This window comes from Strix uralensis, chromosome 13, assembly GCF_047716275.1.
Source record: "Strix uralensis isolate ZFMK-TIS-50842 chromosome 13, bStrUra1, whole genome shotgun sequence".
Taxonomy (NCBI): Eukaryota; Metazoa; Chordata; class Aves; order Strigiformes; family Strigidae; genus Strix; species Strix uralensis.
In genome coordinates this window covers 18,251,231-18,276,708 of record NC_133984.1, presented here as the reverse complement: position 1 = coordinate 18,276,708, position 25,478 = coordinate 18,251,231, and the positions used below count along the sequence as shown (strand labels likewise).

Genomic DNA, 25,478 nt, shown 5'->3' with positions numbered 1-25,478 from the left:
GTCTAACATTTAGTTTAAACCTGGTTAATAAACCACGTAAAACCTAAAAATTGTTAAAAAAAATCTATCTGTATATTTTCCCTTCGTGCTCTTATAGGTAGACTTATAATTGGAATCTCAATATTAGAAACAAGCTAGAAACAGGAATGTGCACACAGTGCATTTTTATTTTGCCATGAGCAATGTCTGGTTTCAGGTGAAGCAGTTTGAGCATCACCACAAATTGATAGTATAGGATGATGAGGTGAGCGCAGTCATAAAAGAAATGTGGATTATACAATAAACTGGTTCCACTGGGATCAAATGGTACATACTGAATTCTGTATTTATGAAACTTCAGCACAATGTAGTTTGCCTCACCCTACAGTTGTGTACTGGGAAGGAGAGACTTCGTTACAGACCAGAGGTTCATAACGGGAAAACAATTCAGTATGTGCTTCCAGGGCAGTGGAGACCCCTGTGCTCCTCGCATGCATTGTCAGCACCATGACAAGGGGCTGGGCCCTGCTGGAATAGATATCAGGTAGCATAAAAATACACAGACAAGAAGGACTGGAGAAAACAATTTACCCTGTGAATTTTTAGAGTTCAGTGAAGCCTATTAGAAAAAACAAAACAAAATATTTGAGAGGCAACTTGACTCCAGAGAATAAACACTTACACAGGGAAAAAATAATGGGTACCAAAGGGCTTTTTAACTTAACTCTGAAAAGTAAAACGAGATCCAGTGGATGGAATCTGGAGCCAGACAAAATCAAATTGGAAACATGACCTACATTTTTAATAGTGAGTATGATTAGCCATTGGAACAAAGTACCCACAAAGCAGTGGATTCTCTCCTCTTGATGGCTTTGAATCAAGACTAGATGCCTTTCTGGGAGATAAGCTTTAGTCAAAAATAGTTATGCTTTAGTCAAACACATGTTACAGGACTCAATATAGAGGTAATTGGGAAAATGTAATAGCTTGCGATATCCAGGAGGTCAGGCCAGATGGTATAATGATCCCTTCTGGCCTCAAACTCAATGAATCTCAGAATGAATATAAATGTTATCATCTGGATGTGCATTTGAAATAATTGCAGGCAGAGATTAGACACGCAATTGCATATGGTTCAGAATTGATAAACTTTCCTCCCCTCCAGAACAAAGGCCCTTATTTATGCCTAATTACATGGTGCTGTTGTAATTCAGATAAATATCCGTTAGGAACTCAGATGGGATGTCAGCAAATCAATTTTAACTACTGTGCGTGTGTTGTGTGGAAATCTAGTTTCTAAAGCTTATATTCAACTCCAGACTTGCTCGCACAGGAAGAGCTCCAGCATGGACATTTACTCTACCCTGAGAGTGTCATTATATGATTTAGCCCTGTCGACTCTGAAGTTGATTCAGTTAAATCATAAAGACATGGAGGTCCTGCTCCCCAGAGCAGCTGGGTGCCTAATGCTTATGACTACCCGTGCATTGCTGAATTTTACGGGAAAGGGTTGTTGAAAGAGTAACAGCAGAAAATAAAAAGGTGCAAGCTCCTGTGAGTAGTTTTGCTTATGCTGACATTATCGCAAATGGCATCTCCGCTTGGTAATGCACATGCACCTGCAAAATAGCCAGCTGTTGCAATGCTTCTGGAGAAAAAATATGAAATATTAACCGGTAAAAGAAACCGCATTAAAACACAGATAACTTTTAATATGAATTTCACCATACAATGTAGCTTTCAATTTTAGTGTTATCTCACTCACAAAGCATTCAAAACAACTGCACAGGTAAGCAGTGAGACCACACAGAGGAAATAATGTTGTTAAAGTTCAGTGAAATGTCGTCATTTATGGGACGTGTGTACTTACCTGTGCTCAGAAGACAAATGTTGATGAGTATAAAGAGTTTCATTCATAAAGGTCCATAAACTTTCGTATTCTCAATCCTTCCTCAGAATCTGATTGATGGCACAAACCACCCAATTTCCAGGTGATGAGAAAGTTTATCTTTTCAAGTTCTGAGCACTGTACAGAAATCCTCACTGTAGCTAACTTGAGGACTTAATATTCTGAGGTAAGGAGATTTTCCCCGGGCTATATGTTTAATTTGAAGGGGGCAAAAGCCTGGATCTGCAACTGCCCTCACAACTACCCAAACATTTGAGCAGTTCTGTGACAGTCCAGTCTTACAGGTTGGCCTTTCTCAAAGTGAACGAGATCTGAACAATGTATATATCCTGGAGTATAAAGCTGGCATCTGGCCCTGCATCCAAACTTTATTTATTATAACCATCTTCCCTCTTTTTTCCTTTTTTTCCCAAGCAACATACATGGAATATAATGACTAACACAGAGGCTGTAGAAATATATGCTAATCTGTGAACTTTAAGTCAAAATTTCTTTGGATTCTTCTTCTGTATTGATGCTCAAAACCTTACAGCTAATTACACATTTGCTAATTGTAGCCTGCTTTTTCCAATCTCTTTCATTTCAGCTCAAAAGGGAAACATGATAATGGTGACTCTGCAGGTACTCTGTAGAATAACCAGCATTTTACTGAATCTCAGCATTACTTTCATACACAAGTCTCTCTCTGCAGATACTATTCTATACAGTTGTTCTGAATATTTTGTTAGATTACACTAAAAATGAAAGTGACACGAAATAATGAAAATCATATTTAAAGTTAGATGTGTTTTAATGTGGCATTTTGCCAGTTAAGTATTTTTTCAAAAACATTGCAATAGCTGCTGATTTTGAAGCTGCTTTTTCAGTACTTCTACAGGGATGGCATTTGTGACAATACTGCTGTATCAGCAAAACTACCAATACAGGTATTTTACTTTTTATCTTGCTTTATAGCCCTTTATACAAGGCCTTCCTATAACAGTTCTGCAGTAGCATTAATTTCATGAAGGTCCTGAAGGTCGTCCTTATTTTCAGTCAAATAACAATGTCCGAGAATTTTAATGATGCTTTTGCATTAGTCTTATAATATTCAGAATTGTTATAAAATTCAACAACGTATGAAAATGTCATCGCTAGGGATGAATGAAGCAGCTCATCTGAAAATGAAAATCAGCCCAAATCTTTGCAGGTGTTCAAAAAACTTAAGGTAATTTCATTTTGTCTCCCCTCCCTCCACTTCTCAGATACTTCTACAAGTTCCGGTACCTGAAATATCATCATAATTGATTTTTCTAGACAAAGGAAGTGCTTAGAGCTAATTATCTAAACTTAAGTACAGCATTTGGTACAGTGCCATGTGGGAAATTATTAGCTACTATGGGAGATTAGTACAGAAATTGAAAAGTGAGTAAGAAAGTGAGTAGTAGGAGGAGAAGATCTGTACTGAGGGAAGGTATAGAGCTTCCCAAGCATCAGTCCTGGGCCTGATATTATTTAACATTTTTTATTAATGATGATCCCCTAAAAAATAAGCATGTGTTAATGGAATTTACCAGTGACATAAGGGAGGGAGGTACTGTCACTACAGAGATGAATAAAACTCTCATTTAGGAAGAACTGAGTGACCTTGAGGATCAGGATAGGATAAATTGGATGAAATTCTGATGGATTTGAGTGCAAGTTCTTGCATCTGGGTCTTGTTAACCAGGTTTCTACTATACCTGCGTGCTCACAGGTAAGAAAAAAATGAGGTGGGAAAAGACACAGACCATACAAAGCAAGGTATTTTCACCAGGGTAATGAAACACTGGTAACAGTGTATGAGGCACATGTTAAAAATCAGCCAGGATAGTGTACGCCATTCACAAATGATTCACTTCACTTCTGCAAAGCTACCAAAAAAGATGGTTTGAGTGACCACGGAAAGGGAGAGCCTTAAGTGTGAGAGGAGTTTGTCAAAATGAAGGCTGAGGGATGCCGCTATAAATACCACATGGCCATAAGCTCCAGGAAGAGAAAACATCTATTTAAACTAAAGGACAACATTGGCACAAGAACAAATGAGTATAAATTGGTCATGAATAAATTTAGGATGGAAATTGGAAGCAGGTTTCCAAACAACAGAATAGCGATGTTCTGCAATTGCTTTCCAATGAGAACAGTGGAAACAACAACAAGAAAAAACCCCGAGCTACTTTTAAGATGGAGTATAATGAGTTTCTGAAAGGAATTATATGATGTGTTTGGCTAAGATAGCAGGGAAGTAGTCTTGATGACCCAAGAGGTCTGTGCAGGCCTATCTTTCTAAGCCTGCTTTTCATGACCAAATATTTCAGAGAACTTTTAAGTGCTTCCTTTCCTTCATGTATTTTTTAGATAAATTTTTTACAGCATACTGCAAGGACTACTAGCTGGCCTGATTTAGGGAAGGCACAAGACTATGGTGTCCAGAATATGCTGAATACTCTCCAAATAAAACAAGAGAAGCGTCCAGCATCCTACAGGGCAAGGCTCAGGGTGAGTAAAGAAATCACCATTTTCAGTGGAAGTCAATGGGGACAAACAGGAGAAGCACCCCTTGGAGGCTTGGTTCTCTGTTGTTTCTCCCACTCTCCCGAGCCTGCTGCTCTATTTTGCAGTTTGCCATCTCAGCCCCACTGCGTATATGCAGCAGAACGAAGTAGGATGGCAAACAGCACTTTAGATGCATAAGATTAAATGGATAAAAAGTGGAGCCGTCAGTGTGAGTCTGACTGGGTGCCAACAGTGCAAAGCTGAATTCAAGATGGCTTGTTTGGGAGAAGGGAGGATTTCTCCACCTTGGTGGTGTGGTGCTGAGCTGAGGTAGTGGTATCGTGGTTTCTCTCTTCTCAGCCCAGGAAGCACTTATGTCCTTTGGTTTGGTTTATCCTGCTTGGTGCCTCAACGCTTGCTTAGTGTCCCTTGTTCCCAAAGCCAGCATTTCCATTACTTCTTAAAAGCCACGTATTCTCTAGTCAGTGTGGCCGTAAAGGGATTTGTATGAAAGTCTGGGATTTGGGGTTCAGTAGCTGGAGTTTTATGGGTTCCTTACCCACAAAAGCAAAATCTGGTGTTTACAGCTCTTTTACAGTAGTAGATACTGCTTCATCAAAGTGCTGGGAGTATGCAGGCTGGCCTGGGAGTGTGGTGACTCTCTTATTAAGAGAGCATCTCACAGTACAAACTTTTATGATTTTTCTACCTATGCTTTAGTTGAAATCTGGTGCGTGGGGCAGACATCTGCAGAATTGGATGATTCTGATTGTTTTTCCTTTCCAGCTAACTACACACACATACTTTTTCTGAAATCAGCTATTAATATTGAGAATAGGTTAAGAAATAGGAAAGATAGATGAAAACCCCAAGAGTACAGGTAGTTTGGAACAGGAGAAGAAGTAAGCAGCAGCTTTATGAGGGAACAGTGCTTTGCTTACACCTTGTCACCATCCACATTAATCATATTTGCAGTAGGCAGCAGCTCTACCTTTTTGTGCAAATACTTTAACAACTGGTTTAAAAAAACAAGCAGGATAGCTGAGTCCCCAGATTCATGTAAACAGGGTAATGAACACTTGCATAACAAGATAGAAAAACCGTAAACACAGTGGTGGAAGTTTTCAGTCCCTCTTCAGCTGAGGTTTTCTGCAGCTTTCTCAGCCCCTCAGGTGCCAGGCAGGGAGGCAGCTGCTTGCTGGCATCTCCCTGGCTCATGGTACCTCCAAAAGCTGCAGCTTTTCTCTCAGTGACTTTGGTGCCGTGCCCCATGTGCAAGCTACCCAGTGACTCACTGGTCAGAAATGCCCATCCCTCAAAAGGAAAAGCTAAAGCTAGTTTGAAAAAAGTATTTTCAAGGAAAAACTATATTAAAGGTCAGAATTGAAAGACAAGCATTGTGAAACGATCAAGGAAAAACATTTTGATTGATTGAAACTTAAAAAAGGCAGCCCTTATTTTTGGTGGTTTTTAATTTAATTGTTGTTCCTGAAATGTTTGTATCTAGAGAGCTATTTTTTCACTCATCCTTAACGTCAACCAGGACACAGCATTCTGTGAACACCTGGGTGAGATGATTTCATTCTGCCCTGTCCTGCTAGCAAACTCAATTTAAAACGAATCAATCATAAGCACGACCCGTACTTATTGCTATATATTAGTGAGTTATTACTCACACACCCAGGTGTGAGAACGTGGCTCATCGGGGAGTGCAGCAGCCTCACACCAGGGATGAATTCAGCCCTGAGCTTGCTGCAGCCCAAAGGGGCCAGCCTGGTGGCCACAGGTGCAGGGGCAGCACCACCTTGCCACTGCTGTGTGGTGCCGCTCAGCGCCAGGAAACATGCTTGGTTTTTCCATGGGTGGAAATACCTACGGGGGTATAAAAGCACATTTTCAGCTTGTTTGCAAACGGACCTGTTTTCAAGCACATGCGTATGGGAGCTTTCAAGTGACAAGCATACTGAGGAAATGTCTGTGGCCACAGCAGGTGAGAGAAATGTTTTTTTCAGACATGTCTCTGGATTTTTGGCTGCCTGCTTGCGAACCACACAAAGGCAGCAGTGACACAGATGGCATCAGGAAGGATGTGAGGGGCCTCCTTGCCTGCGTCGAGGCTGTTGCCTGCCTCCAAGCAGAAATAATGAGCACCCCTGACTTTAACAGTGATTAAACACTACCAAAGCCTATGAAAATAACCACTCGTGAGGTAAATCAGCTGGGGGCCGGCATCTGTGGGCACTGGACCAGCCACCATGGAGCAGGACTGTGCTCGGCACCTGTGGCCTGAGACAAGTGGCCTGGTGGGGCGGTGACAGCGAGTCCAGCTTGCTTCTTCTAGTTTCTCACCTCTGGGGATTTAAAAAATAAATGGTTAAAAAATAATCCCTGCTTTGCAGAGGGCCTTTGGCTTTCTGGTTCACCCTTCTTTGTCCCAACTTGTGTTATTGCCAGAGGAGACAAATGCCTAACAGCAGCCGCTGACAGTGGTGCCATGGTCCTGGACTCCCTGCCCTGACCCAGGGCGGCCATCGGTCTCGTGGCCATTGTGCACTTCATCATGTCACGTCCCTGCCGAGCAGGGAGCCGCATGGGTGAGGGTGAACTCTGAAATAACACCTCTGTGTATAAGCTGTGATGCCGTGAGGATGTTACAGCCTGTGAAAAAGGAAAACAAAAAGGGGCTAAGGAAAAAAAACACAAAAAAGCTGTGCTCGTTCCTCACTCTTCCCTCAGTGGTGTCTCGCCCTGTGCGGAGGCTTCAGAGGTGTGAACACATCCTGTTTACATCTGCCAGTGAGACGGAGATGCTGAGGGGAGCACAGGGCTGAGGAGCAGTTGGAGGTAGCATCGTGCACAGGGAGAGCTGCCTGCAGCAGGAGACGGCCCCAACATGGACGCGCTGCCCATCTACCATGGGGGTATCACCCGTGAGGCTGGTGAGAAGCTGCTGCTGGCAGCGGGCACTGATGGCAGCTACCTGCTGCGGGACAGCGAGAGCATCCCTGGAGTCTACTGCCTCTGTGTGCTGTGAGTGTGGCCAGCCCCGCGCAGCTGCCATCGCCTCTCTGGGTGCGGGACAGCCGAGGGCAGCGGGGCTGGGAGATGGGTGTTGGGAAGGGCTGGTCAGGTAATAGTTGATTTCCAACCTTCGCATCCACAGTATGGGATGTTCCCACACAACAGTGACAAAATGTGTCCTAATATTACCATTTGCAGCTATGTGTGAGGCTGTTGACTCCTTCACCTTGACTTAAGGCGGAGTGATGCATAAGGGGTGTGGGGTCCTTTGCAGAGTGAAGAGGAGCAGGTTTTGTCTTAGAGGCCATGCTTCCTACGGGCAAAAAACAAAAAGAGAAAGCAGGCCTGGAGCACATAGCAAGGAGGAGCGAAACAACTTGACTTGACATGGAGTGTGCTGCTTCTTTACGCTGGATAATCCTCTTGCTTTCTGCCTGCTGTCTTCTGCTTCTCTAAGGTGCTCCTGGGTGTGCTTAGCAACATCCCCACCATCCCCTGTCATTGGGAAGGGTAGTGTGGATCGCTATTCATCCAGAACACGCCTTTGCTTTGGGATGCTCTTGGTCAGGCTGTGTGTCCCACGAGCTGTTGGGCTTGGAATAAACTACCTGTAAAGTACATGAAATACTGATGGGTAGCAAACTAATCGGTAATGTTTCATCAAATAGGGTGAAAGGGGAAAGATCTGGTGGGATGGTCTGTCAGAAAGAGGGTAGAGAGTTTTCCCTGAGAGACCTGGGGAACTTTATAGTCATAGGACCTCGTTTTAATGAGACAATTTAATTACCCTACTTTTGGCAAAAGCAGAAGCCTCAGAAGTCCTGAGAGAAAACGCTGTACAATGAAGTACCATTGCATTGAAAGAAGAAAGATGTGTCTACCAAGGCTAAACAGGTAGAAGAAGAAATACAAGAGAAAACTCTTTTAGAGCCATCAAGAAATTAGCTAACAGAGGGCACTTAGGTACCTGGCAAAAAAACAGAAGAGGAAGAAGAGTCCTAAGTCGTTTTTTTTCCCAAATGTCTTGAATACGTTTCCAACAATATGTAATGAAGGCCTGGGTGAGCATTATTATTCCCCTGTTGCAGACCAGTAAATGGAGGCATGCGAGAAGGTTATAGGCAATCCAGAAATATACAGCCTTCTTTTCAGGGAAGACCATTGTGGCAGAAGATGTATTTTTTCTTCTCTCATGAAATCAGAAGGTGAACCAAGATAGGTGCTACTGTAACAAATACCTTAAGAGCTAGCTGAAAAATAGGAAATAAGAAGCATCTTGAGTTAAATGAAAATGGAATAGACATAGCAAGAGGTAAGGAGTGCTTTGATTCCTGTGATGGGAATAGGCAATAAAAACAGGTTCTCTTAAATAACCATCAGAGGAAATGGTGATATATCTCGTTAACCCTCAGAAGTCATTCAATGCAGGCAAAACACTAAGGCATTAGAGAAAGGGTCAGGCAGAATGTTACAATGCTGAATGAAATAGAGAATCCTAAAATTAGTCCACATTAGTCTAAATCAGGGTGTAGGTATGTAACAAGGTCTTTCATCTGCACACAATCAGTTGGGATTTTTTTGCTATGTTAGTGGTAATTTATGTCCTTTGGAAGAAACTTCATGAATGAAATAAAATATATAAAATGATAATAGGAAGAACAGAAAGGATTGTTAACTATGAAGCTCTGCAATCTTTGGAGGAAAAGAAAAGAGACTTCAGTAAGAAACAGAAACCTACCTAATTGTTTCTGGAAATTATGGGCCACTCATGTCTTCATGTTATGTTGCATTCAAACATATATAATAAGCAAAGGAGTAAAAGCAAAAAATATTACTGATGAATGTTATTCAGGCTTCTTATAGAATATAAAGCCTCAATAAATTTTTCATGAGGGAAATTTTCAATAGCATCTTTTATAAATCCAGATAAAAAATTCAATGAAAAATATTGAGTATGATCTGATATAGACAGAAAGATGGCTGAAAAATTCTAGAGCTAAGCCTTGGTTCCAATACTTCTTAATATTTCAATTCAGAGCACTGTGTAAGAAATAGCAGATACAGTAAACAACATATCACACAATAACTTCGGAGACAGTTATCATAAAGATACCAGGAGATGGTCTCACACTGAAGATAGCAATGACAATTTAAAGAAATGTGGACCATAAACTAGAGAAGCGCTTTGAAAGGCAAAATTTTACCAAAGCAAAGCACTTTAGTGGAGAAATTGGAGGAGGAAGTAGGGAAGTCATGAGAGATTCAGGTATGTACTCGATGGAGGATGCTAAGCCTGGCTTTGGCCAAATAAACCAATGGACCCCATCCTCCCAAATTCCAGTCTGAACATCGTGCACTGAGATGAAAACAGGTGGCAAGTATGCATGTGCATGAGAGCTTTGGTAAAAACTGAGGGAAACATGCAGTTGCTCTATTCACTGTTTAAGAAAAAAGAATATAAAAGAAAGAGTAAGTACTTTTCTGCTTCTTTTTACTTCCTTCTAAATAAATAATGACAATTATTAGGAATAACAAAGTTATTCAGAAATTTACATTTTGGTTCAGAAGTGCTGAAGATCACTCTAGGACTACCTAGGTATATCAAGATTAGGTAAAACATGTATTTACTGGAAGTACTGAAGTGATCTTTGAAACATGAGAAACAAAGTTGGTCAGCCATTAGATATATTGCAATAAGTATCAGAGCTAAGCAAAAAATTTTACGTCTTTCCGATGACAACTTCTAACAGAAGTGAAACTTTCATACTGCCAGTGATGTTTCTATTGCTCTTAGAAAAGAAAAATTAGAAAAATAGTCCAGTTTTCCAAAATCAAAACATGTTCAGTCTGTCTTCTTTCCCCTCTCCCTGCACTTCCCTGGAGAAGTAAACCAAAACAAACCTAAAACCCCCCAGCTCCCCAGCTCCAAGCCTTCTTATGGTTCTTTTTCTTTTTTTTTTTTTTTTAACCATGGGGCAAAATGGAGTTGTCAAAATTAAAAAGCATAGTGCTGATGAAGAGAAAAGAAACATTTATCAAAAAAGTCATTAAAGAAACATTGGGATGATAATACTGTCATTAGCTTGAACTCACATATGTGGCTGCTCTGCACTTTCAGCTCCAGATCCAGTAACTGCCAAGTCCTGTGATTGCCACTGCATTGCTTAGGCTCAAACATTGCCTCCTTCTTCCAAGAAACTTCATAACTTTTTAATGCCACCACCACCCCCAGGTCCCTCTGGGCACCCCCAAAAAGCCCGAAGAGATTTTGGCAGTCTTTGAGCCTCCTGAGGCACATAATAAGGGCAGCAGTGTTCATGGTCAGGCTCATTCGCCTTTTGCTTTTCCAATTAAAAAGTGGAGCCCTGACCTTTAAAAAGGAGAAGAGTCAAAGACTTCATGAATCCCTCGTGACTGACACTGATTGTACAGGGCAAGCATAAAAGAGACAGGTAGTAGCATAAAACCTGACCTACAGAAACGGGTAACTGCAGCAGGCAGGACCCTGTTGTTGGAGCATTTGGCCAGAAAACTCTTTCTCTTTTCTTTGTTTCTCCTGAAGTATTGCTTTACCTTCCTTGAATGCTGCTTTCCATTGTCCGAAGTCATGGTGTGCATATGACATGCTTGCAAGCCTTCAAAGAGAGAATGTTTTTTGGTGTGGCTGTGGCAAAACACAAAGAACCCACTTTCATAAATATTTTAAGACCACAATTAAACTATGCATGGAAGAGTAGAAAGGTTTTGATTTGCAACAGTGTCCCCTGGGGCTCTTACAAATAGAGGTGCTGCCTGCAGATTTTGGCAGTTTTTTAATATCAGATGCTCCCAAGACCTTCATTGCATGAATACAATTATTAAATTGAAAATATATACTTTAAGGATGTTGTTCATCATGTAGCATGTGTTCATCATGTAGTTCATCATGTGTAGCATCAAAACCTGATTGTTGGAGGGAACTTTCTTTATGGTCTGTTTTTCTCTTTGCTCAATACCCCATTCGAGGTTTTTAGCACCCTCAGAAATCCTCTGTGCACACCGCTCCTAATGAATTCAGTGGGGGACAGAGGACACGATAATGGTGGCTAGTTTGAGAAGCAGCCTCTTAAACTGTGCCTGAAAAATGCATAAATAAATGCCTGAGTGTGCCGAAAGCACCGGTTCCCTTTACAGATATACGAGCACACATGCAGAAACAAGCAGCTCATGCCTGAATTGGCAAAGATAAAGCATTTGTAGTTTGGGTCTCAAAATTCATGTACTTGAAAATACTTGGAATGTCAGTAGTTGTATCAGACCTTTACGTAAGCTAAATATGACATACTTGTCAAACTGTATGTTCAGATTATTTGTTTGAAACCAGCCATTCATGTACTGTGCTGCACTCAATTTGTGGAGAATAATCAAAAGCTGGAATAGGAAGCTGTTTAGAGCTCTTGAAGCAACAGTAAAAGCAACAGGGATAGGCTGCAGTTCTATCAGATTTTACGTGTGCTATTTTTTCTGTCACCATAACCACAGTGCACAAGTTCAGGCAACGTGCCGAAACTTTCTGATGCGGCAGATGTATCAGCTGTACAGCGAGGAAGTGTAATACAAGATCACGAGCCAGCTTCAGCTTAGCATTTCTTTTGTTTCCCATGTAATATTTTTGATAGAAATGGCAGAATAATTGCATTTATTATAACACTGCACATAATAATCATCATCATTTAAAATGTAATTTGGAACAAAAGCTTCTCTCTGAGGAGGAGCCCCTCAATTCAAGGTTGCCGTTGTAAATATCATGCACTATTTTCAGCTTGATAAAAGTCTTCTACAGCACGACAGTAAACTCTGCTGAGGTATTTCAGCTCCCTGATAATCAGAGTGAGCTTTGACTTTGCTGAGAATAACTTGGCTAATTGTCTTCAGATATTCCAGCCGCTTTTCTTGGAAAGATTTTAGAAAGGTAGACAGCCTGAATGGTGGGTAACTGCTGCACTAATGAATCTGTAAATGACAGAATGGGTTCAATTGTTAGGTAACAGAACCTAGATTAGTGCTACCCTGGTTTTGTAGGCTTGAGTTTTGAGGATTTAGTTGAAGCAGTGATTTCAGGTTCAGGGATTTTTATGGTCAGAGCATGCCTACCTTGCTCCGACATAAACAGGAAATCTGAAAATGAGCTACTGAATTATTCCCAAACAAACTGAGAAATGTTTCATAAAAATATGAAACAGTAACATTTACAGGCCTATTGAAAGTGCTTTATCTATTGCAGTTCTTGTGAGCTTTGCCTAAAGTGATGAATGAAATTTCACCAGATAACGTTATTTCATGATTTTTGTCTTTGTGAGGTACTATTCTGGAAGACATAATAATTCACGAAGCTTAGTTACTGGCCCACCATAAAGTAATTTATTTCTATTTATCATCTCAGATTTGAATAAATTCTCATTTTATTTCTAATCTTAAGAAATTCCTCTCTGAGGCACTGCTTTTGGCTGACATCATCATGTACCAGACCAACATAAACACTCCTCAGAAAGGCTACACACTTGTCCTTTGGGTAAATCAACAGCATTTCTACTGATGGTTAGGAGTGTTCAAGTGGTGAAGATGCTGACAATCTTCCACAGAAATCTGTGCATAAATTCAGAGACATTTCACAAGATTTGACTCGCTCTTTCAAGCTTCTGATAATTTCAGAATAGTAAATCAAGATAATGCATTTGCTTTATAATGATACAGCATTATGGCAATCTAATACTAGTTACTGATTCCGTATCACAAGTAAATTTTTGCCACAAGAAGTGTTGGTAGGGGAATGAGTGACAGAAGAGTAAACTCAAGTGAGTGTGTATAGAATGCTGCTGTGAGTTAAGCTATGGTAACTCTGTTGGGCTTTTCAGATGTTGTAAACACTGATTTAAACTACTTTATTCACTCTTGTTGACATAGAGCTTGCATCTTGCACATCATCTCAATGTGAATGCTATTTCTTCAGCCTGAGTTAGCTGATGGGTGGTAATTGCTAAGCTGCTGTACCTTGATTGTATGTCTGAGACCTAAATAAGGCAGGAACCAGGCTGCTTGTCAACCAGAAAATGCAAATTCCAGGACAGAGTGAGGAGCTGTAAGCTTAAATAGAATTTTCTCCTACATTAAATAACACGACTTTTTGGCCTTTCCATGATTAATAAACCAAGTAGAAATATAACAATTAAAAAGGGAAAAAAAATGTTTAAGTGGATGGCTGGATTGACAGTTTGATTATTTTGGCAGCTGTCACTTCTGTCTCATGGGGGAAGCCATGCAGCTCAGGGGGAGGGGAGACCTTGATGAGCACACATGTGGGCCATGCAGGCTCCCAGGCACCTCTGTGATTCCCCTGACCTCACGAGTTTTGGCTCTGTGGTAACCATTGCCCACCTCTGCAGCCACTGTGGTGCCCTTGCCATTGCCCACGTTCCCAGTCCAGGGTTGCCCACTGGGATGCTGCCTGAGGTTGGTCCCTCTGGTCAGGCATTCAGGAGCTGATTTGCAACCTGCATCAAACACCTCTGGATAAGGCAGAAGTGGCTGCAACCTGACCCCTCATGCTCATTATGTTATCTGCTGCGTGCCATTGACCCCTCACTCTGAACATTCTGAGTATCCCATGAGCTCTCCTGTAGCACTCACCCCCATAGCATTAGCAGTACTCACCCCCATAGCATTAGTAGTACTCATCTCCATAGTATTAACTAGTTTCTAAACATTATCTCAGTTTGTGAGATAAAGAGTTTATTAACTCTGTTTCGCATGAGAGGAACTGTGACACAGGAGGCTCAGGTCTGCAGTACCCTTTACTTAGGGTTCCCAGTGTGAGGGTCATGGGAATGAATTTTCAGACTACCCAGTGTTATTCTGTACAGCCTGTTGACTTTACTTGCATCACTGAGGGCTGTTTCCTTGTTTCATACAGCTTCTTCTTCCAAACCACCCATCTTCTATTCCTGGTTTTTTCATCCCTCCAGAATTTTGTACTGCTCCCAGTTCAAGCCTCTTCATGCTTCGCCTCCGTATATCTCCTTCCTTACTCATTGACTCTTACTCTCTCCCAGAGGTTCAATTTTCATTGCTGTTTCCTTGCCCAGCTTACATAGACATGGGTCCCCTTTTCTTTCCTTCCACATCCACCCCACCCAGTCCCAACCTTCCTTTCCAAGATGCCCAATCTAAATTACCTTCTGTCTTTTTCCCCGCTAATCCAGGCCAGGCAACATCCATACATTGCTCGTGGCTTGAGATCATGGACACTGGTTAGCTGAGTGCCCATGGTACAGCCAGCCCAGGCATGATGCAGCTACAACTGCTAACAACCTTTAGAAAGCACCTCTCTTGCAGCCTAGACAGCCACCACCATTTTCTCCTGGAGACTGCAAGAGATATCACTTCCTTCAAAAAAATTTTATATCTTACTCTAAAAACTGCGCAAAAAAACCAACAATTGGAAGATATTTTTTTTTTTTTGACTTGGTTAAAGCATTGTTTTGCCTAACATGTCCCCTTTTCTGCTACTTCTGCATTCTCCATCCCTAAATAAGGTTAAGGCAAACACCTAAGAAACAGAATTTCAGTCTGAAAGGCTGAAATGTGGCAAAGTTATAAGAAACTGAGTATGGGCCATATATAATGCTCAGGACCGCTGTCTGTAGGCCACACCACTGTCTTAGACAAGTGAAATTCCAAGATAAGGTCAGGATGCAAATATACCAGGTAAGAAGAGCTGACTGATATAGTGCAAAGAAATCAGAAGAGAAAGCTATGTAAAGAGGAAGAAATTGATGTAATTTATTGCTGACATGGCTTTCCTCTGTCTCTCTGTCTTTCTCCCTTTATATTTGCTCCATTTTGGACTCAGTTATGAATACAAATTAGTTTAATAAAATTTCCCAACTGAGATACAAAACATTTGGAAATTATTTTAAAATATACCATGCAGCTGAAATGTCATGGTTAATTTTAATCTGTAGCATGCGGCTAATATCCTCTGGCTATTTCAATGGCGTAGAAGACTGTAATTATTCACCTGTTAAAGTAAATGCAGCTTTAACAAGTCTGATCACAGTTGAAAAGGAAGAGTGGAGGGGACAGATAGACAGATGCTGTCTCAGTATGTCATCTGTGAATGATGCCTTTGTAGCTCTTGGGGAGGAATTATCTAGCTATAAAGAAAAAAGCCTATAATATAAAGTGGACTGTTTCCTGTAATAGCAAGTTTTCTAGATTTTCCTTTGACAAAGTTTTCCCAGCAATGGTATTGCCGTAGAGACAGTCTTAGGGCAGTTCCCAGCTGGTATAACACATCCTTTGTTACGAAGATCAAAAAATAATTGAGATGACATAAAAATATCATCAGTGGTGACCAAACCACTCTTTTGTAAGTGCTATTCAATACTGTCCTTACAGCAATGGCTGTTTTCTGCTTCTGCATTTTGGCATTTTTTGCCTTTGATCAAAAATTTATAGGGCCTCGTTCATCAAGCTGTTAATTCATGAGTGCTCCTGTCCCTTGAGCTTCACTGGCATGAAAGAGGAGCTTTGCAATTGTGAGAGAGGCTTGGGGCCATCCTTGGGCCAGGTGAAGGGATGGGGAGCCCTTTGTTGGGTCTTTGCCTGGGTGTCAATAGCTGGTCTTCCTCTAAGATATGTTGGTACGCCAGTGCCACTGTAGTAGTACTCTCTGAAATCCTTTTCTCAGAGACATGTGTCCATCTCCAGTTGGTTTTGTCCAGCAGAGAGAGGAGTTCAGGTCACTGAGATGTGGACCTGGCCTGCATATCGCGTAACGGCTTCAAAGCATAAGCCGCTTGAGAGGCCCCAAGTCACTAGCACCATGCCCAGGCCACATGGTGGTTGGGTTTTGGCTTTAGCTATGTGGCTACGCCACACATAGGAACACTGTGTCACACTAGGAGCTTCTTTCTATCATGAATTGAGTCAAATGCAGAAAACTGAGTTGTTCCCTCATGGTGCCTGGGGAATTTCTCATCTCTTGAGAACTAAGCTGCAGTAAATGCACTTTTCCACCTGCTTTTGCCTGGTGTTACATGTTTTGCTTTTTGGAAGGTAATGTCCTATGCCATCTCAATTTTAGTTTTTGTATTTAATTTTTGTTTTAAGAAAAACACCTTGATCTTCCTTCAGTCAACACTGATCCTAGTTAATGTTGAGTAGTTTAAATCATAAAAACCTTTCTCACAGGAGGTTGTGCCCATGCAGCAGTAAAGAGAACTTGGCTCATCAAAATCATGTCACTTACACATGGAAGGTAAAAAGGACTTTGAAGTGGTAATGAAGTAAATTCCTGCTGCTTAAAGGAAGGTTTTGATAAGATCATATTCATTGGGAGAGTACTTATCAGAAGAGCTGTAATTCTTTTTGTGGAAACAAAGATCCCAACGGAAAGTAGTTAGATGGGCAGATCTAGCTGTTCACCTTCTTAACAAAATTCCTCCTTCCTTTGTGCATTTCCGTTGCAGGTGTGGTGGTCCTGGGCCATCTCCCACCTAGTCAGTGGCTGTGTTTACTGATGGCTTCAGAGCCAACAACAGATGATAATGTTGTGTTTTTCAGCTCAAGCACAGTGAACCCCTTTAGGCCTTTCAGTATTTCTTCCTCTGGGAAAAAAATATATATTTGCCAGATGAGTGGGGAGCTCTCACTTGTCCCTTACAAGACTGTGAAGCATCCATGTTCCCAAATTCTTGTTCCTTTTTCTGTAGCTCATGGGTTTTTAATATGAGCTATCCTTTGTGCTTTCTCTGGGCTTGGTTGAAATATTTTACGGTGGAATTTTTTGAAAAATGCAGGATACGTGTCTATCTTATACCTCACCCTGCTTTGGTCCTGAATATTACTTTATCTGACCTTTATTTTTCAATCTGTTCAGTTTAGTAAACCCTTCTGGCAGAGTGCTGAAAAAGCCATTGGACATTTCAGAGTCAGGGTCACACCCCAGCCCATAAACCACTTTGAGTCATGCAATCTCTTAGGTAGAGAAAATGATGAAAGAGACAACAGATGGTAGCTTTCCAGGCAACTGAGCCATTTGTGGAAAAATCAGATTTTAAAAGAGACTGAAGCAGTCAGAATGCTTTGGGATAACCAAGAACAAGCATGGGTAATATCCACAGTGTATTAAAGACAGGAGACAAGAGAGTGTGTTTTAGATTTCTACATACTGAGTATGGTTTTTAGGCTTGAAAAAAAGTCATTGTGGAGATGGTCAAATACCCACTTCAAAGAGAGGGGACAAAATGCCAGGACCTCTCTGGTGTTTACCAGTACACTGTGGCCTATCCAATCCTAGTTTCAATAACTGTACTGAAACACTGGCTGGCATGCTACATGTAGATGCAGGAAAGCCCCTCATGATTTCTAAAAAGATTAATGTGAACATCAGCTACTCATGAAAAGCTGACAATACAGGCACTGCTCTCAGAGGTTTTAAGAAAGGATGTGATGGTATGAGATTGTGTAAAGGCTCTAATGGGAGACACTGAAGCAGCTTAGAGGGATGGGCTTTTAAGCAGCTGGGCTTGAGCTGTGGCCTCAAACACCAGTGACCCTGGTGCCATGGCATGGACAGGAGAACAGTGTTGTCCTTCCACGTCCTTCCCTCCTCCTGCAGCCACAGCAGGTTGCTCCCACCTCTTCCCAAGGCCCCTTTCTGGTCTTGTCCAAACCCCTGACGGACTGCAGCAGTTGAGCTTGCTGGGAGAAGAAGTGGGGTAGCAGTGGCTGTTTTCTTCCTTAGGTTTCCATGAAGTGAGCACAGCTGGACACGTTTCATGTCCATCTGGTGCCAGGTGGAACGTCATGTCTCTGGGGAAAACGCTCCCTTGGTTAACACAAAGAGGTGGATGAAGTTGTGGTGGGATCGTGTCAGGCATATTCCCATACACGAGGAGGAGAGCAGTGTCTCACCTGCTGCACAGGGACTTTGTCCCTGCAGCAGCCCTGACATGAGGGACTGGCTCTGTGTCTTCCACCTCTGTATTTAATCACAGTGGGAGTCAAGTGGTGGGGAGAAAGCTCCCAAATCACAACAGCCATTTTTGCTCCCACTTCGTGGGGTTGTAGCAGTGTGACAACTGTTAACAACTTCCCGCTTGGGTAAATTATATCAGACACCATTCTGCAAAGGTTTCTGTAATGACTTTTTAACAAGAATTTATCCAGGAGCCATGACATGGAGCATAAGTAATTGCAATCATACGCTATCTGTGTCATTGAGGGTTTCTGCTATTTTGTCATAACTACTATAACACCATGTATAATTGGAAAGAAATATAATATTTTTCTGCTTTCTTAAGAATAAGAATTGATACTGAAATAAGGAATGGTCCCTAAAATCCTGCTGTGTATTCATGTAAATCCATGTAGTATGAAATACAGTCTTTCTTATCTGACACCGTCTAAACTAATGTTGCACCCATGGAACTATTATCACTTGTCTCTGTTTCTGAGTTAAATTTCTGGATGTTGGTTTAATAATCTACCATGTAAATCATTCACTGTGTTGGGTTCATAAGAGAAGCAAGAATCTGGACACGTGTATGTCGTGTTATTAGTATACGACTCATTCTCAAAAGACTCAGATTTTAAAAAAAGGAAGATTCCACACTCTTATAAGTGTCTTTTACAAGTAATTGAGAATTAGGAATATATGGGCAAGGCAAAGAGTAGTTTACCTTGCTTTTGTGGGTCTAGCTTTCCAAATAAATTATATGCATGTATTGCTTCTGGGAACATCTGCATTTAAACCAATCACAATACAGTAATGCTATCTGCCAATAATATACCTTCTCTTTTTCCAGGGAAAGTATGTCTTGTTTGTGTCAGTAAAAGGAGGTCACTGAAAAAAAAAAAATTTAAATAATGCCAAGACAGGAATTAAAGCACTGTCACTTAACCTAGAATAATTGAGTATTGCTAAACTAGAGCTGAGTCAGACCAATTCTCTCATCCAAGAAGAACCCAGTAGGTTGAACACTGCTTCCAAACTGTGTCTCATTTTTTTTATCTACCTAGAGCCTTTATGGGTGAATATATTTTTAAGGAAAGATTAACAAATGAACTGACTCCCACATAACAGAGTGTACCTCTTGTGAAACCTGACAGTAGAAATGAGTAATAAATACCTGTTGATTTTTTTTTTTTTCACAGACATCAGGGTTATGTTTATACCTACAGAGTGTCCAAGACAGAAACTGGGTCCTGGAGCGCTGAGGTGTGTACTTCTCCTTTCTCTTCTGAAAATTTCTAATCCTGTTTGATGTTCATATTGATTTAATGAAATATATTCAAATTATTCATGTTTCTGTATAGTCTGATTTTCATTGAAGGTAATCGATCTTGAGTACGCCCATCACTAAGATGTCTTGGTGCCACTTCTGACAGTCTTGAACTCATAAATTAATTCCCTGTTACATTTCAACTGCTGCATAATGCAACAGTGCATTATTTTGCATCATTTTAAACGGCAAAAATATTGTGTTTTTATAATTTGACAAGCACAATCAGTTCCCTTCTATCCCGTGTACAATTAATGTCAGACTATTTAAGGAAATTATTTTCAAATCTATGGTGTTTTAAAGTTAATTTCTCTCCAGATTAATTCATCATTGTTGCAAAACATATATAGGGTAGCCAAAACTTGATACAAAAAATATTTTTAACTATCTGATAAGAAACTGGTAATTCAAGTGTAGAATAACACCATTTGCAATACAGACAACTATTTGGGGTGATGGAATCGGGATGCTAATCTGTATTTCTTTTATGAAGGTCTTGTTCTTTGGATGTACTCTGTATATTAATTCATAATTAGCTTTCTGTTTACACATTACTGAATCCTGATTACAAACGTTAAATAATTTCTAGACATGCATAATTCCTTGGCCAATATTATAATAGAAGTGGTTGCAGTGCTCTGGAAGACAAGATTGATTCCTGGGGTTACTCAGAAGCAGATTGGGGAGTAAAAGTGACTCACATTACTGCAGAGTAAATAATTATCCATGTCACCCTTGGGAATGGTACCCAGGAAGAATTTGCTTTCATTCCTGTAAGGCACTGGGAGCACCCTATAGGTTTGCACTGCAAAGAGGAGGTTTCGGGACAGGGTGGGAGTGGTAGTGCACCCAGTGTGCCAGGGCGAGCATTGGTGTCTCAGGAAGGATGCCAGGACCCCCAGGGACCTCCACCTGTGGCAGATAATTCCCTGAGTGAGGCTGAAGCCTGCTTTGGCCCCAGGTAATGTCAGCATCTGCAGTGAGGTTTTTCTGGTGTTATATAGGCCTGCTACAATTTCTCCCTCATGACCTCCACTGGCTTCCTACATATGGGTCTTGGGCTTTCCCTCGATGTATTTTAAGCAAATCTTATCTGTGTTTCACATGTAGGTGTTCTTAAGGCCCAGGACTCTCAATACATCCTCTGCAGGGAAAGGCACTGGCTACAGACCCATGATACCAACCCTTCCTTTAAACAAACAGAAACCTTTAAGTAAATGTTTCTAAGACCACGCTGGCCTCAGCTGTTAGAAACAGCAGCCTAAATCCAACTTGTCTCCACGAAATGTGCCTCCAAGGCCAAAACAGGCTCCAGATGCATCTTTCCTCTTTCTGCTTCCTTCCCTGTGGTTGGTTAGTCTCTGAGCAAGCTCAGGTCACACCCATCTTTCAAGGATGAGGCAGGGAATTTGAAACAGTGCTGGTAAAATCCCAGCCACTGTGAAGCCTCCAGCTGGTGCCAGTGAGGCAGGATTTAGCCCTCTGGGACTACTGGGTGAGAGCAGTGTCCCTCGGGTGGGATTATGCCAGCAGGACCTATATTTGTCCTCCCATGACTTTGGTGGGGAGGAGTTATTACAAGAATGCCCTGAAGGATTTAATAGAAACATTGGATTTTTGATTAAAAGCAGACGCAGTTTCATTTCACAGTGTTTGAAAAGGTGCTAACATAGAAAGATAGAGAAACTCCCACTTTTAATAAATAGGTGACATTTTGCTGCTGCCTTTGTACAAGAGATAGACAGGAATACTCAATGAACACATAAGCCAGAATTGAATGCTCAAAGGCTTGCAAAGAGGCTGTGTCCATGCTAAATTTAGTGGTGTAAAGACTCCCCCTCCCTGGTAAGTGTCATGTAGCTCTCTAAATTGTCTTACTGGTATTTCCAGGCTGGAAGTATCTTACCTATAAACCCCAGGCTGGATTTATAGGTAAATCACTGGGTAAGAAACAGCAAAAGATCACGGAATTTGCCTAATAAGCGTGGCAGGCTCTGGGTTTCTCTTGTAGTGATTAAGAAATCATCCCTCTTCCAGCTTTGTATCAGCACACTGCTGGAAACTGCTCTTAGGAGGGTTTCATCGCAGGGAGGCCACAATGCCCTGGGGGAAAGAGGAGAGCAGTACAGCTCATTGACTCATTTTAAATTGGCACATAAGGGGGTCCAAGTGAAGGGCTGGCCCCTTCTCTGGGGGGTGTGTGCATTTCTGAGTGCCAGTGCCCCAAGCCTGGCACCGCATACTCTCGGCATCCAGCATCCCCTCTCACCTCTCACCCTTTGGCTTTGCAGACAGCGCCTGGAGTCCACCGGAGGCTCTTTCGGAAAGTACACAACCTCATTTCAGCCTTCCAGAAACCCAACCAAGGCATCGTAACACCCCTACAGCACCCAGTTGTCAACCACGCAAAAGCCAAATACCCCCCAGGTACTTGTGGGGGTGGAGGGAGCCTCAGCTGTGGCTGAGCAGAACCCTCCATGGCGGTGGGGATGGAGGGCTTAGACTTATTTGCATCTTTGACCTGAACTAGCCAGTAGGGTGGCATTGCCAAAAATATGCCCTAACTTTGCTTCTGTGTGATCGAAACGCTGGCACTCAGGTGCTCATTGGGGATAGGGCCTGTCAATATGATGAGAAAATGGATTTTGAATATGTATCCCTGAGTGCTACACCAGCAGTGGCTACCTTCCCTCCCCAGCACCCTTTCTCGTGTAGGTAGGAAACTTCCAATCTGTCCATTTTCTTGGAGTTTTCATCTTTTCATATCTTTCTGATTCTTTTTCTTAGGGAGAAATGAAGGCCACGACTTCCACCTGCAGCCATCATGAAGCTATTTCCCCAAGTGTGACATAACCAGGTCTTCTAGTGTCTCCTCTAGTCCATGCTCTAGAACAGAACGATTTATGATAGTTAATACAACTCCATGAGTTTTCTTGTAACATTTGAAGAAATGTGTATTTCACAGAATTTCTAGCTCAAAATTTTGAAGTTTTAAGTTTTAGAATATTTTGAATTTAGTTTTTTTTTTTTGCTAAGAGAGGATAAAAAATATCAACTACTAAATAGTGTAATGTCTTTTTTTTTCTCTTTGTATTCTCAAGTACAAAATATTATTCACTTCAAGATTAGTTCCTAATTAATAATTAGTTCCTATTTTTACATTACTTAACTTTTGGACTCTGCTTTGCTTCGTTCTGGTTGGCATTTTTGCAGAACTGGTCAAGTCCCCTTTTATAGCCTTAGGAAAATTGTTTACATTAAAGTGTTATTGCCTTCGGTGGGCTGTGTGTCTCTCATTCATACAGTTCCTACAGATATTCCAGAAGTGGCACCACGAGGAACCCCACTGACTGATTTCCCATCACACCAGGCTCTCTGCCCTGTAACTCAGCAGAACGGGCAACCACTGCCTGGATGTACAAAAGTTGTAGTCTGCACAAACGATCAAAAGTTTAAGCAGTGCACTAACTGAGAACAACCACTGGAGAACATAGTTCTTTGCTTTTAGATATTCTCTGTACTTGAAACAAAGCAGCCCTGCATACAATTAAAATAACCCCCATTATTTTTGCATGCCAGTTGCTCTGCTTTTCTTTACCTACCCGTGTGTGTTTTCATGCCGCTGTTGGGCTCCTGGTGGAGAGCTTTGAATCTACAGGACTCGTCAGCTGTGCAGGGTTAGCATGCAGCTACCAGGGAATGCAGAGTATGTGCCTTTTACACACAAGGTTTAACAAGCATGATGATGCCTTCCTGCCTGAACTGGCAGGCAGGAGGAAACACTTTTGAATACACTTGAAGTCCTACAGCGCTTTTGTTTCAGGAGAAGCTGTCAAAGGATGATAGACATGGTCCATGGTCCCTCCACGTGGGCTTACGTGAGCTCCTGTGAGCTTTGGGAGGGACCCCAGCCAGGGCCCAGCCTTGTTTGTGCATGCTCATTCTGCAAGGGGGATGCATCTGGTCTGGCTGGTAGATTTGTGCCACCGTTAGTCATCCTTCAACCTGCACAAATGGTCCTGACTATCCCAAAAAGGTGATTGTCCCACATGCCCTTTCAAAGATCAAGACTAACAGTGATTGCATATGGACTACAAAATACATGTTTAAAAAACTACAACTCCAAACATTGTACAGCCACCTTTGGTTCCTCCAGTTAAATATTTTGTGCCTATACTTCCAATTTGTTCTGCACAGTTTGGAAGGAAGGAAACGTTTCCTAAGAGGTAAAGAGGCTTTTTCCAGAAACAGTAGGCTACAGGCTCAGGAGAAAAAACCAGACCAAATTCCGCCAGGCACGGCCAAGCCATGGCTCAGCCTCACAGCGAGCTGCTTGGGGCTGGGGTGGTTCCATGCGAGGGGTCCAGTGTGTGTTGGTATCTGCATACAGGATAATTACATGGGGGTAAGCACCCTGCATGTATCCTTCGTTGCCTGTATGTTACAAAACCCTTCACCCTTAACCTATTTAATTGTTGCTATCCTGCATCATGCCTTGTTTTCAACTCACTAAAGGCAAGCTGGATGCAAACAGTGGCAGAGGTAAGGCTGCAAGTGCAGGATTCAGCAAGGCTACACTGCTCCAAGCAGCATTTGATAAGGCTGGGAGGTTTATCTTTTTTTTTTTTTTCCCCTATAAGTGACTCTGTGTGTGCAAGAGAGAGAGAGAGTATGTGAGTGAGACAGTGCAAGCAATGAAACATTTTCTGTGAGGCACAACATGTTCATTGTAAACCAGCAAGGGGAATAAATGCAATATATAAACAGCGCCATCGTAACAGCGACTGGTGGGCAATTCTGTTGCAAAGTTGTGAAAACTTCAGTTCATTATTCAGTTTCTGTCTAAATGAAGGCCAAACTTCATTTGCGGTAAGATGTCCCATCCCCCAGGCTAGTCACATCATATTTCACACTGTGTGTATGTGGTGCTCTGTACCTCCTTGTCATATACGCTTGTTGGTTGAAACAAGGGTCTTAGCTTAACACAGTGCCGTACAGTGGCAGATCCTGCATGTTTTACTCTTAAATAAAATATTTTAAAGCTGTTTTTTTAATTGTTACATAATTCAGCAAGTGTCAGCCATGGAAGGGCTGAGCTGTCCACTGCCAGCATGGAGCTCAATGTCCACAGCACCAACTGCTTTGCTGTCACTTGTGCCCATCGAACCTTCCCCTCCTCCTCTGTGCCTTAAAGGTTCCCTGGCTTGCTGCACGGCTGTGGTGGCTGGTCCCTGGCCGTTCCTCTCCGGCTTTGTGCTCCTGCAAACCATCCTTCCCCAAAGCCAACTCACCTGCTGGGTGCTGGTAGAGTGCACGTGTGCCCCCAGGATTCCCGTAGGAGCCCTTTTGCTTTCTAAGTGCTGGGTCTAGGCTCCTGGTTTACCTGGCCTCTCCTGGGAGCAGGGAAGTGTGCCTGGAAATGGTCCATGGCAGATGATTGCACTGTGGTGGGGATAAATGTAGTGGGAAGCACATTGTCCAGGGCTGTTTCCTATAGAAATGTTCTATTGACTTCAAGCAAAGGCTGAGGCTGTCAGTGCTGCGTGTGCAAACCCTGTGGCACAAGAGCAGCAGCCACACGTCTGAGTGAGCCGAGGATAGCTGGTTTCACTATGGATGACTCCAGCAGTTCATTCTTCTAAAAAATACATAAAATTGGCGAGAAGGTGCCATTTTAGTTTAAAGCTGAGAATGTCGTTACAGTTTCTGATGTAAATTATTAAGACAGA

The 25,478-nt window shown here is 42.0% G+C and overlaps 1 protein-coding gene across 2 annotated transcripts; it reads left to right on the top strand.

Annotated features, from left to right (window-relative positions):
• The first annotated feature begins 7,155 nt into the window (after window positions 1-7,155).
• Window positions 7,156-23,026, top strand: SH2D1A (SH2 domain containing 1A). 2 transcript variants are annotated; one of them, XM_074882909.1, is made up of 4 exons: window positions 7,156-7,432; window positions 19,622-19,685; window positions 22,041-22,176; window positions 22,537-23,026. In XM_074882909.1, exons 1-4 carry the CDS (start codon window positions 7,296-7,298, stop codon window positions 22,575-22,577), a joined length of 378 nt encoding a protein of 125 aa, XP_074739010.1. In that variant the 5' UTR covers window positions 7,156-7,295; the 3' UTR covers window positions 22,578-23,026. The 2 variants fall into 2 exon arrangements, with proteins under 2 accessions (XP_074739010.1, XP_074739011.1); XM_074882910.1 differs by lacking the exon at window positions 7,156-7,432 and adding an exon at window positions 8,136-8,317.
• Window positions 23,027-25,478: the final 2,452 nt, after the last annotated feature.

What these genes read in the sequence shown, in the direction of transcription:
- SH2D1A (XM_074882909.1), top strand. Translation starts at nt 7,296, where the DNA reads ATGGACGCGCTGCCCATCTACCATGGGGGTATCACCCGTGAGGCTGGT. An exon ending in CTGGGTCCTGGAGCGCTGAG is followed by an intron (nt 19,686 to 22,040) that starts GTGTGTACTTCT and finishes TTGGCTTTGCAG; the next exon opens with ACAGCGCCTGGAGTCCACCG. An exon ending in AAAAGCCAAATACCCCCCAG is followed by an intron (nt 22,177 to 22,536) that starts GTACTTGTGGGG and finishes TCTTTTTCTTAG; the next exon opens with GGAGAAATGAAGGCCACGAC.